Source organism: Lissotriton helveticus, chromosome 1_1 (assembly GCF_964261635.1).
Source record: "Lissotriton helveticus chromosome 1_1, aLisHel1.1, whole genome shotgun sequence".
Lineage (NCBI taxonomy): Eukaryota > Metazoa > Chordata > Amphibia > Caudata > Salamandridae > Lissotriton > Lissotriton helveticus.
Genome location: NC_136057.1, coordinates 1,363,635,977 through 1,363,648,583, shown reverse-complemented (window position 1 = coordinate 1,363,648,583; position 12,607 = coordinate 1,363,635,977). Strand labels below are relative to the sequence as shown.

General features: G+C 43.4%; 1 protein-coding gene across 2 annotated transcripts in view; it reads left to right on the top strand.

Annotated features, from left to right (window-relative positions):
• TAB1 (TGF-beta activated kinase 1 (MAP3K7) binding protein 1) overlaps window positions 1-7,601 on the top strand; it is a 183,353-nt gene extending 175,752 nt beyond the window's left edge. For both annotated transcript variants that reach the window (XM_078683463.1, XM_078683459.1), the window contains exons 9-11: window positions 2,328-2,550; window positions 4,534-4,690; window positions 4,931-7,601. In XM_078683463.1, coding sequence (XP_078539589.1) covers window positions 2,328-2,550; window positions 4,534-4,690; window positions 4,931-5,147 — 597 coding nt within the window. In that variant the 3' untranslated portion in view covers window positions 5,148-7,601. The remainder of the gene's footprint in view (window positions 1-2,327; window positions 2,551-4,533; window positions 4,691-4,930) is intronic.
• Window positions 7,602-12,607: the final 5,006 nt, after the last annotated feature.

Genomic DNA, 12,607 nt, shown 5'->3' with positions numbered 1-12,607 from the left:
AAGAGATCCCACAAAACAGAAATCTTTGACCATACCAGTGTTTACAAGTTATTTTTACCAAAAAGTAATATCGGTTTTCCGAAAAGCTATATCAATCAGTTATAACCACTGTACCCAAATTATGAGATGGGGTTGTTACAACAACATTCTTATGATTCACTTAAATTGGGGATTATCGTGGCAGACTTAACATTTGCCAATTTGCTTTTTGATATCATTGTAATATTAATGCTTCAAATTAAAAAGCCAAAGTTACATATTTCTTGATTGGCCGAGTTTGAGATTTAATAGAAATATGGGCAAATCGCAATTGATTAATAAGATTCATACCATATATTGCAGTTAAGTAAAAAAATAAATTAATAAAACGAATTTCGTAGCGTGCCCTGCATCGCATTTTGCGATGCAGGGCACGGAACGAAATTCGTTTTATTAATCTAATTGTTTACTCACCCTCAATCATCCATATTCCGGTGTTTATCACCCCCCACCCTGCCCCTCTCCCGCCCCGCCTGCCTGCCCCACGGAACTCCCTCCACGGGCCGCAGCTGTTTATATACATTTTTACCCATCCATATGATAAATTGAGGATTAAAACAATTAAGTTGAAAACGACATTAATTTTTTCTTACCTGAAAATTTAAATTAAGACTTAATTAAAGATGTGATCACCTTATTGCCCGTATTTTGATTCATGCTGTGGGCACTGTCCATTAATATTTGTTTTCTAGAAAATAGAATAGAATATCTATGAAAAGATATTTTGCTAAACTATGCCTGGATTAAGCGTGTTAATAAAAAACATTATAGGCAAGGACATTTTGCAAAGGAACTGTTAATGCTTCGCCATTATTAGATGAGATGAGACCTTTGTTTGCAAATGTAGTTTATAAAGAATATCTGAAAAACAAGATATATGAAATGCTCCGGTCTTAATTGAGGGAAGAATCAAAAAACAAATCAATTAATTATCAATTTAGAGTAGTAGAGTAGAGTAGTAGAGAGAAGTAAAAACGTTAAGAAATCTCACCAGACTGATAACATGATAACCCCCTGGCTAACCCGTTGTATATTAGTTAAACATCAAAGACCACGGACGGTTTAACGCCATCGTATTTACAGTGGACGCCATATTGGCTGCTATGTACTGGAAGTGTTGCATGTTATTGGCCAAAAGAAAGACTATGGTTTGAAGGAAAGACGGTGGGTTAAGCCGCGATATACATTCTAGTGTAGCAACACATGCTATAGAGAGAAAGGTGATACCAAAGAAAAAAATGTTAATGTTTTTTTTTAAATACATTTTGAAAATCTTTTGACTGACAAATATGTACAAAATCCAAAGAGATGTTTGTAAATTAAATACTTACTATTCATTCACAATCAATCAAAGATATTGTGATTAAACGTATGACTTTAAAATTACGGGGAAATGTTTAAATATAGTGCAAAACCAAGTTAAAAGCCCTGAACCCTTAATTGCTGGGAACATATGCCTCGGTTTGTGGCTTTAGAAGTACTCCGTATTCAGAATGGACTTGAAAGTTAAATTTTTAGTATTATAACAGGCATTTTCGTGGTGAGGAGAAACCCATAATGAGGAGTATCTAAGTGTATAGCAAATAAATAAGCAATTCAGACCCTTGTCTAATCAAGTAGAGACACCCAGTTTCTGACTTGGTGCCTGATCTAAGCCCATGATAAAAAGTCAAGTTAAAATCAGTAACAGCAATATTTCTAGTGGTGAAAATGCACATAAGTCATATTATCTTAAAGATACAAAGGATTGTTGACCAAAAAGTAAAAATCGGTAACATAAACAATGCATTTCAAATCATTATTGAGACACTGTTTTAGTTTCTCATTGTGATCAAAACCATAAGATGTAATACTGACACTTAATGTAATCATAGTGGAACAATGTATCATATTTAAAATGTGGAGTAGTAATTCAGGCGTCCATAAAACAAGTTCTAATAATAATCACTGGTAAATTCTTTAGTGGCTTTTAAGAATTTATTGTGTTCATCATCAAGGCTTTAGCCAAACATTGTGGATTTCAGTTGATTGATCCAAAAGCTTGCCTTCTCTCTAAGGCTCTCTGGCGAATGTACAGGAGGGTTAAAGATCCATGGCACAAGTATAAACGAAATGAGGGTCCCAATCATAGGTCTGCCTTTGTCATATCCAGTTAGAGGTGGATCATGTTCCCTATGTCTGTGTACCGGGTCAATGGTGAACGAGCATTGTTTGTGTTACTATCTGTGGCCTCTGTTGACCCCTACCTCTTTTCTCTCTCCTGCTCTCTATCAATGCTATTGCTGCAGGAGATTGCTGCGATGATTGCTACAGAATTCGCCAAACAGGGGTCCCTGGATGCGGTGGCCCAGGCTGTGGTGGACCGCGTTAGACGCATTCACCGAGACACTTTCGCAAGTGGTGGTGAGCGATCCCGCTTCTGTTCCAGGCATGAGGATATGACACTCCTAGTCCGCAACTTTGGCTACCCATTGGAGGAAGCAAATGCACCCACTTTGACCCCAACCCAAGGTAGGTGTCGCCCTGCTTGCACTCTCATGCAAGCTTTTGCCCCTTTCGCTAAAGAGGGCTAATGGTGGGGGAAGTCACCAGTGTATTGGGGATGGAGTTTTTCTATTTGTGCACCATTTTCTTCATAGCCCTTGTCAGGGATACTGGCCTGCAAAAAGCATCAAGTCCAAGTATAGGCGCTTTCTGAAATGAAGCACCTCCAAGGACCAGGACCAGCGCACGAGATGCAAGCCGAGCATTTCGCAATATTATTAACCTTCAATTTAATTGATACACCCTCTTATGATACATTTACCAGTAATGATTACCAGAGTCACACCACTCCCTGCATTTGTTATTCACTTGTCAGGGTATTTGGTTAAAGTTAAAAAACACTGAGGGTGTGGCAGCTTTGCAGAGGTCAAATCTACTTCGACGTCCTAATGAGAATAGTACATTTTCCTTTTGCTCTGATGTGGGAAGTGAGCTAATAAATCTGTATTAGCTGGAATTATTTCAAGGTAAAATACGACATTATTATAAAAATGTCCGTCTCAAAACATTTAAGCTCGTTTTTGTCTGTTTTTGTCATTAATTTTAAATTTAGCGCATGGATTGCTTCCAAAATGGGCTTCTGGGTGGCCTTGTTATGTTGAAAGGCATGCTATTCCCTTAGTAGAGGTGAGGGAAGTAGGGTGGATGGTGTCACGGCAAGCTAGTGAAACATGCTGCTTCAGTGTGCGCATTGTTCTCGCCAAGTTCCAAAGTCTCCTCCTTGAAACCAATGTTTCTGAGAGGAGATGCCTTAATGTCAACCCCACAGCCTACGTTTTCTTTCCTGGCGAACAATGGATTTAACCCAGATCTCGTGACTGGGGGTGGATGTATGATTTATTCATCATTCCGTCCATCATTTGTTTGCGTACCACTTTTCGCCCTAAGTGGGATGTTTATGCCCAGACATGGGTCCCTTACTCACTGTGCCACTGGATTCAAGCTAGCCTGGCCGATGATGGGTAATACCAAGAAACCGGTCTCAGGATGCTTGTTTCCGGTCCAGGGAGGACCTGGCTTGGCAGTTCAGTCTGGACTGTTCCCCTGAGGCACAGGGTCAAGACTGATTTGCATGTGGCTGGGTCTAAACTGGGGTGGCATGGTGAGCAAATGAACAATGGATTTAACCCAGATCTCTTGACAGGGGGTGAATGTATGATTTATTCAGCATTCCGTCCATCATTTGTTTGCATAGCACTTTTCATGGGATTGAGGATGACCCTGAACATTTACCAGGCACTGTGAATGGAGTCACACGTCTATCTAGTGTTATTACCACCATCTGATAACATTTGGTTTCATTGTACAGACGTAGTGTTACCAAGCATATAGCAAAGAATCGGGCACCCTTTGCACAACAGCCCTGCTACCCCCGATATTCCCTAAACAGAAGTTCTGCTAGCTGCACCTCGGGCGACCCCTACATCTTTAAACTGTAGAAACCCGTAGTACATTCTCTCTAGCCTCTGATCCACACATACACTTGCGCCTGTTCTCCCCCGCAGTCCTGCTACACCAGGAGGAGGAGGCGAGCAACTTGGCACAGGCTTGCACACGCTGTACTTAGAGCGCTCTGTCCTGGCCCTACACACTGCGTAGCAGACCTGCCATGTTTTTCCGCGACTGGCCTCCTCCCCGTGCCGGCTGTTGTGGTGTCTGTCTAGTCTCCTTACTCCAGCCCGGCTCCTCCACAGCAGTCTCTCGCGTGCACTCGCAGGCCGTGGCGCGCGCTACCCGCGGCCCCACTGCCAGTGACGCCTGGAGCATTGCAAGGGGGCTTTGTTCGGTAGTTTGGCTGACGTCCACCCCGTCCATTCCTCTCGTTCTTCTGCAGCTCTCTATGGGCGTCTCTGCTTTCGGCTGTGAATCGTGGCACCGGCTTTTCTCCCACAACGCTCCTTTTGTCCTCACTAAAGTTCCTCTGTTTTTTCTTTTCCTTTCTCTGCGTAGGGGGGCGCATATACCCAGTCTCTGTGCCTTACTCCAGTGCGCAGAACACCAGCAAGACCAGCGTCACTCTCTCGCTGGTCATGCCGTCGCAGGGGCAGATGGTGAACGGGAGTCACAGCAGCTCCACTCTGGACGAGGTGACGCCCACGCTAACCAAGTAAGAAACATGGCGGCCGCGAGCTGAGGGTGGCGGGCTGCGATGTGTCTGAGGGGACCCTGCTGGCTTTAGGAAGCGAAGGGGGCAGGGCCGCAGAGCTATTATTGAAGTGTGCTCAGTCGGTACAGAGGAAGGGACTAGGGGGGACGCAGAGAAGCAGCTTGTAGGTGAGGATACTCGCGCTGGCGTCGCCACCATCTGATATTAATCATTGTCCCTCTTCTCTTTCCATTACCGCAGCCAGAGCCCCACCGTCACCTTGCAGTCCACGAACACCAACACGCACACGCAGAGCAGCAGCTCGAGCTCGGACGGGGGCCTCTTCCGCTCGCGGCCCTCGCACTCTCTGCAGCCGGACCAGGATGGCCGCGTGGAGCCCTACGTGGACTTCACCGAGTTCTACTGCCTCTGGAATAAGGACCACGGGGAGCAGGGGCCACCGCTGACAGCCCAGTGAGGGCCGCTCGTCATCCAGGCCAGCCACCTCCGGCGAAGAAGTGAAAGCCCGGCAAGCCCCCACCGCCTGCAGAGAGAGGTTCTCTTTATAGGCCACCCAAGTGGAATCCAATCGCCTGAAGATCAGCTGTGTCCAGCGGTCATCATCATCTGTGCTGACCACACTAGGGGGTTCATGGAGGACAATAATGAGGAGCTAGTGGTCTATAGCAGTGCGTCATAAGACATCTCACCTGACAGCGAACTGCTGCCTTCAGCTGTAACCAGAGGACAGCGGTCTCTACCAGCCTCCTATCTGGGCTCCCGGCGGACAGGGTGATGCTGTGCCCAGACCCAAGGAGGTGACAATAGTCTGTACCAACTTCCCATACAGACAGTGTGCTGTTTTGTCAAGCCATATCTAGATGTCATTTGAGGAATGTGTGCTCCCGGCATACCTTGCTGAATAGACTGGAGGACTGTTCATTAGGTACGAGCCGACACATTCCTCGTTGAGCTGAGAACCGCTTGCCCACTTTATTACTTTATTAGAGTAGTTTATACCCTACCCACGAGGTGAAACATCTACCTAGTTTGTCACTGTCCTAGCAGTTCTCTTACTGTACCGCATCGAGGTCTGTGAACCCTTGGTTGGTCTGAACTCGTATCCTCTGCTAATGCCCCACAGTCCATCACAGGAAGCTGCCTTACTTGGTTTTTGCTTTTGGCTGTGTATGACCTGTAGTGATTGTGCCTTGTCTGAGTCAGGAAGTATGGTGGTTTTGTGTCTGATTAGCACCTTGCAGTGGCATATTATAGAAAAGTAAACATTAAAAGCGTCAATTGTGCAGTGAAGAAAATAAACGTGCAACGACTAGATAGAGGGTAATACATTTGACTTGGGAGAGCTCCCAAAATGAATAAAAAAGGACAATAGAATATATGTCATTACTGCTTTTTCAAGCCGCTCACTGCTCAGATGAGTGTTCCACTGACATGGATACTGTTTTAACTGCTACTTAAAACTTAAAAACATGGTAACAATTGTTCAAACACATACCTGTCCTGCGTAACCAACAGTATTAGTTCTTGGGTCATTTTCTGTGTACACGGTTCAACGTGGAGCCAGCCCATGGCAGTCTGGTGAAAGCTTCGCTTTAACTACAAAACATATTGAATAGTACTCGTCACAGAAGATATACATTGCATTGTTTATTATTAGTTGGAGGCCTCAGGAGCTATGGAGAAAGAAAGCTGGTTTTTATTTCAATTCTGAGCCACACATGAGGCCACTTGGTGGTAATGTGCGGTGAGCCAAGGAATCTGCTAACTTTTAGAGACCACACTGAACTGAGTTACTGTGTTCTTTGGCAGGTACCTAATGTATTGTTTCACAGAGGAGGTGGAGCAAGTTGTCATAATTGTCTGTCATACATGCTGCACTTTAAATTGAATTATAACTTGTCACAGGGAGCCAAGATTAAGATGGTAGTAGGGCTCTGGTCTTATGTACTAAAGTAAAACATAATGTACTAAGGTAAAACATAAAACTAACTGTAACAATGTGTTCCCGTTCAAGGGTGTTTGTATACATTTAACCATTCTATCTGCCTACAGGAAATTTGTCATGTGTAGTCCTGAATTAATAGAGTGGGTATTTTATCTTCAGCATATGAAAGCAACATATCATAGGTGCAGCTATCGTTTGCATTATTAAACATGTTTTAGGGTATGTATGTTAATGCTTTCATTTGAGAACTGGATTGATCTGGTTATGTGGAATTTGCTAGAAATTTGGTAGCAAGAAGATAAACCTCATGGTTAGGGGGCCTGAGTGTGCTATCCGACAAATGAAATGAAATACCAGTATTTGTAAAGCGCACAACTACCTCCGAAGTGGTGTCCCGGCGCTGGGGGCCCTCGGTAAGATTAAGCAAGCTATTGCCCAGCGTCACATGGTGCTGGGCTGACCTGCCACAGATTCGGGGATCGAACCATGAGCCCCAGATTCCAGCGTCAGTCGCCCTGGCCTCTGCGCCACACCTCTTCCAAAGACAACCTTTGTATCTTCCCTGCTAAACTATAACCAGCTTTTTTACTTCCAAGATTTTGGAGTAATAAAATGTTTGTGTTGATATGCATGTCTAAACTAGGGTTGATAACTGAGTAAGACAGGAAGTTGGGGTTGGGAACAACTCCATGGGACTCAACACTGGCGCTCCCTGGTAGGTGAAGGAATGGGAGCTAGTTTAATTTGTAGAATCCTCTTTAGAACAAATTAAGAAAACCAGGATAGAACTTTAGTAAAGTGTAGGTTTTGGTTTGACCTTGTAATGATTTGTAATATGCAAACAATGCCAGGATTCCAGCATCTAATTGAGTAAAACGGTAAGAGATACATAATCCATTAGGGACTACAGTGTATAATTAAATATTCAACAACAAATGAATAAAAGAAAATAGAAACTCTGTTAAATCCATAGCAAATTCGTGTGTGTGCCATACATATAAAGTAAGCCCAGAGGAAGCAAGCTGAAAAGAAGACTTTACGTGTTGACTTTGAGATAAATTATGTCATCGTTCTACTCTTGCGTCTACTCAAGCTAAAGGCATGGTATCCAGTCAAACAGCGTGCACTCTTTTAATACTATCTGTTGTTATGCCGTAACAATTTATGCTTTTGTTCGGTGAAATTCTCCTGTTGCCTTAGATCTTTAGCCAAATTGTTCTTGAGTTTTTTCACTGTCACTTTAAATAATCTGCCTTTAAATGTGGATGCACACTATTTGGAGATAAACAGCCACAGCGGAAAAACACGTGTGTTGGTTGGTGCAAATGGAAGCCACCTGACTGGTATTTTGGGCCTTTCTCATTGATGCTTCTAAACTAAGCACAGAATTCTGTACTGGACCTGGTAAACGGTGGTCTGCCAAGCCTCTGAAGGAAATATGGTCGATTGAGAAAGCAGATGTGGGGGAGAAAGCAAATGCAGGTAATTTTGTTCTTATCTGCTGCATCGCATGCACCATCCTATGCCATGAGCAGTGTAGACGTTGGTCTGAGGGAAGGTGGGATTTGGATTGACAGAACCGGTGTCTTGGCAAGATTTTCAAGACCTTTGGTAGTCCAAGGAAACTAGCAACAAGTTAAGAACTGCTTACCCGTATATGGTGGACAGAAGGGCATTTCTGGTTATTTACGGAGGAGAATGACATGTTCAAGGTGGTACAGGGGATCTGGGTAAACATATTGGCGTCAATCCTAGTATGGAAAAAAAATCTGGCTCAGCAAAGGGGGCTGTAGGTGCAAATGTTTGTAAAATAGAAGTTACTGAACCACATAAGATCATTTTAAAACGAAAAAGCCCGTCAACAGTAAACTGCGGAATCTGATGCAGCTAGAGGATGCCTTTTATGTACTTTCCTGGGAAGGAGGTAGAAAAGTTATTCTAAAGTTCTTGTGTCGGTCTACTTTTGACTATAATGGGCAGTACAGTAGGCTCTCCACTTCAAGGTACAGCTCACTTCATGTGAGGAAATCCTGCTCTACTTGGAGCACTTGGTTTGCTAGGAATTTTTGGTTATGGACATTTTTCAGTTATTGCTCCTCTGATGCATAATATGATAGGCCCAAGAATACAGATGGACTGGTTCTACTGGGGGCATAGGTGGGCAACGCCTTCCTTGATTTTGAGGGTGTAGGGGCAGCCATAGCCAGCAAAGCAGGGGTGCTGCCCTACTTTTCATTCTCTTTTTTGATGCATAGAGAACTGACAATTGCTTTCCAGGTTTTGTAAAGTAGAGCAAAACGTGTGGCTTATATTTCTTCTCGGTTCCCTCTATGCCATGTTAGCATCCAAATGGATTCTGAGAGCAACAGATGGACACCTTGTAATGCTCTGCTGATACTCATGATCACTAAAACAAGGCTGCACTAGTAGAATTAGTTAATTTAAGGTACACATTTTAGGCTCACAGTTCTGAATTTGGGTTTGAAGCTGACGCCCTGTGTGTTACTGGGTGGGTTCCAGCATTTCTTCACACGTGAGAATAAGTAATGCCAGCGGCGGCTGCTGCAAATCTGACGTGGGGGGGCAGCACAGTGAAAAATAGTAACAATAAATAAATGTACACTTACCTATCGTTGCCACCTCCGTGATCTTCTGCTCCCGCGCCACACTTCACTGCTCCTGGTACTGCAATCCCTATGAGCACAGGCTCCCAAACTCCCCATGTAATCCCAATTCTGCTCTCATGCTATTACCCAGCATGAGAGAAGCGCTTGGATTGGGTGGAGCGGGCCAGTTTAACACTGAAGCAGGGACTGGGAGCTTGTGCTCAAGAGCACTGCTGATATCTCCAAGGAACAGCCTGGAGATATCCAGATGCGCATGTCTGTTTGGCCAAATTGACATGCACGCTTTCAGTGCCTACCACTTCTCCTCCTTCTGCTACTGACGCTGCAACATGGCCCCGCCCTAGCCTCAGCTGACTGGAAGGGAAAAATACAATGACAAAATAGTTTTATTCTCATTTTATTGTTCTTCTGTCTGCTGCCTTTTAGCAGTGGGGTGAAGCTCCTCCGCCATAGAGCAAGAGCCGCCCCTGAAATGCTCTACACCACCCAGAGTCACCCATTCTGGGCAGACAGTCTGGATGCAATTTTGCCCATCGGTTTCTATGAGGAAATGGCATGTGTGTATGTTGGAAATGTGTTGTAAAATGAGACTAAAAAAAATTTGCAGAAGTAATGATTTCACACTGGCGTGAACCCATGTTTCTGAAAGGACCTTTCTGCAGGGTCGCCCATTGGGCAAAGTTTGCGCAGAACAAGATACATTTCATTCATTCAGGGGAAGGCTGTATATTTGCACAAACTTAATGATGGTACATGTAATGCGCCAAAATTAGATTAGTCATTACAGATGTGCATGCTCATGGTCTCCCATATGTCCTGGTCAATGTCTCGTTTGTGCCTTGCACCTTACTAGTTCTTTTTTTTCTGCCATCCGTTATGGACTGTAATTACTCCACTTAGTTTGTTTTTCAGGGCTGTGTAATTGAGCCACTGTTTCTTCACTCACTTCACATTATCTTCTGATAGATACCTCACCAATTGCAGATTCCTGACTTTTTGAATACTCCCAGGCACCAGACTGAATCCGAATATTTTCCTCAGCATTACTCTTTTGTGCCGGTAGGTGGTGTGATGCTGCTTCGCCCATCTCCAGAAGTGCTGCTGGAGCCACATATATATAAGACACCTGTCTTTTGACATCCTTTCCTTTCTTTCTGCACCTTGGATATGGATCCGGTGCTTGCTCCTCAACTTTTTCACATCTGTTTAACAAGTTTTTCTTGTAAAAAAATGTCTCTAAATATGCAATTCTCAATGTGCAATGGAAATGTCCCCTCTGAAGCCGGATTTGAGGTACACGGACCTATGAAGGCACCACCGATGCATGCTATCTGTTCATTGTCAAGAGACGTGGATCTGGAGCTACCCCGTCACCCCTCTGAGACACTTATACAAACATCTCTACCAAAAGCAGTGTGCTTGTGAAATATGTCAGCGGCCAAGTCTACAGAACTTATAATCTTTGGGAAATGTTGCTAACAAATGTCTGTGCCTAACCTACATATGGGTTGCCTCTGTGGTGTCTGGTTGGATCACGGATCCAAGGCAAGCAGTGACTCTTTTATGAGGCACACAAAGGCCTTTTGAGACTGGGAAATAAAGCTCTTAGTGGCGAAACACGTTCTTGAATTGTTTGGTACGGGCTACGATGCTGGGGACGACCTTGCAAAGCATTGCCTATCGGACAACTGGTACAAGGCCCGCCAAGATGCCATTGGTCTGGGTCCCTGCCCAGGCACTGAACTAGTTTCCCCACCAGGGCCAGCCATTGCAAAAGAGCCTTCCTTTGTTATGGCTATACGAATGGTGGCAGAGGTTCGTGATCTTTGCCCCTCTGGAAGTTAAAGCCAGTGTTCTGGCAAGTCGAGTTCTGACCCTCTTCATACATTCAATGAGGCTCTTACTCATACATTCTTGGGTACCTGGAACAAACCCTGCTTCGGACCACCTGCGCACTGCCAGATGGCCAGACGCCATCGCCCTCCTTAAGGCGAATCAGCTTTCCATACCCAGCACCCCATTCCTGAGAGCCTTGTAGTGCAGGCTTCGGCCAGTACAGTCAACTTAAAATTCTTTCACCCTACTCCCCTTGGCAAGGATTCGAAGAGGACAGAGACTTATGGTAAGTGGGTTTTTTCATCTACCAGATAGGCCCTTTGCCCAGTGAATGCTAGCTGCCTCTTAAGGTGCTACTCTCACGCCTTGTGGGGCTCTGTGACTCCAATATTGCCCATGGTTCCAAAGGAAGTCATGCCATTCTTTCCCAAGCCATGCAAGTTGGTCATGAATGCGGTCAAGTTTACCATCCGCTGCGGACTGGATACCACAAACCCCATTGGCAGGGCTATTGCCACCATTGTGGCCATTTGTAGGCAGGCTTAGATGTGGTCCACTTTTTGGAAAATAAGGGGACCCCTACTCAAGATATATTCACTACCAGTAGGGACTAACAACAATTATTTTGAAAAGGAACAGTAGTGAAATACAATGAACCAAATGCCAAAACCTAGGGGATTCAACTAAATGTACATTCACTGTGACAAATGAGCATGATTAAAAGAGACCAAACATAATTTAGATATCGAGGTACTGTTTTTAATTTATTTATCGTTTTCTCTTCATTTTTTTTTTTATTTATAAAGTTTCCAGGTTAAAATTGCATCTGAGCATTTCAATAAAAAAATCAATAAAGAACACACAATTTTACAACACAAAAATATATAACAGAAAAGGGAGGAACCCAAATAACGTAGTTGTGGTTGTGGGCTGATGAAGTTAGCAAAGCGGTGGATGAAAACTCTATGCACGTTTCGGCTATTGCCTTCTTCAGGAGTCCGTCATTTGCAACAGGACAAAATAAACAATCACTAAAAAACACAAAGAAATCAATGTCACATTTCATACTACTATGCTATCTTACAAAGTATACATAATTACCCTAAAACCCTAGGCCTAGGTCATGTTAATAGAGCTTAGTATCAAAAGTTAGTATGCATAGATAAAATTCAAAAAGCTGGATTTATATTTGCCCTAATTTATACATTTCGATATAATTTTATCTTGTCATTTTAATTACATATTCGAATTCATTTCATTTTTATACACTTTTTTTGGGCTGATTATCTATTCACAAAAAAGGCTTTTTTCTCTTTTTCATCATGTATCGAAAGGACACTTAGATCAGATTCTATGCTTGTATATTATTTTCAAGATTCATCTTCCATTTAGACTAACATTATTTGCAATCATATAAGGAACTATTTACATGTGGAAGAAATTTGAAAGAAAAGATTTTTTATAAGTTCAAATCATTTTTTATTAAACAGTAACAAAAATGATAGCGGC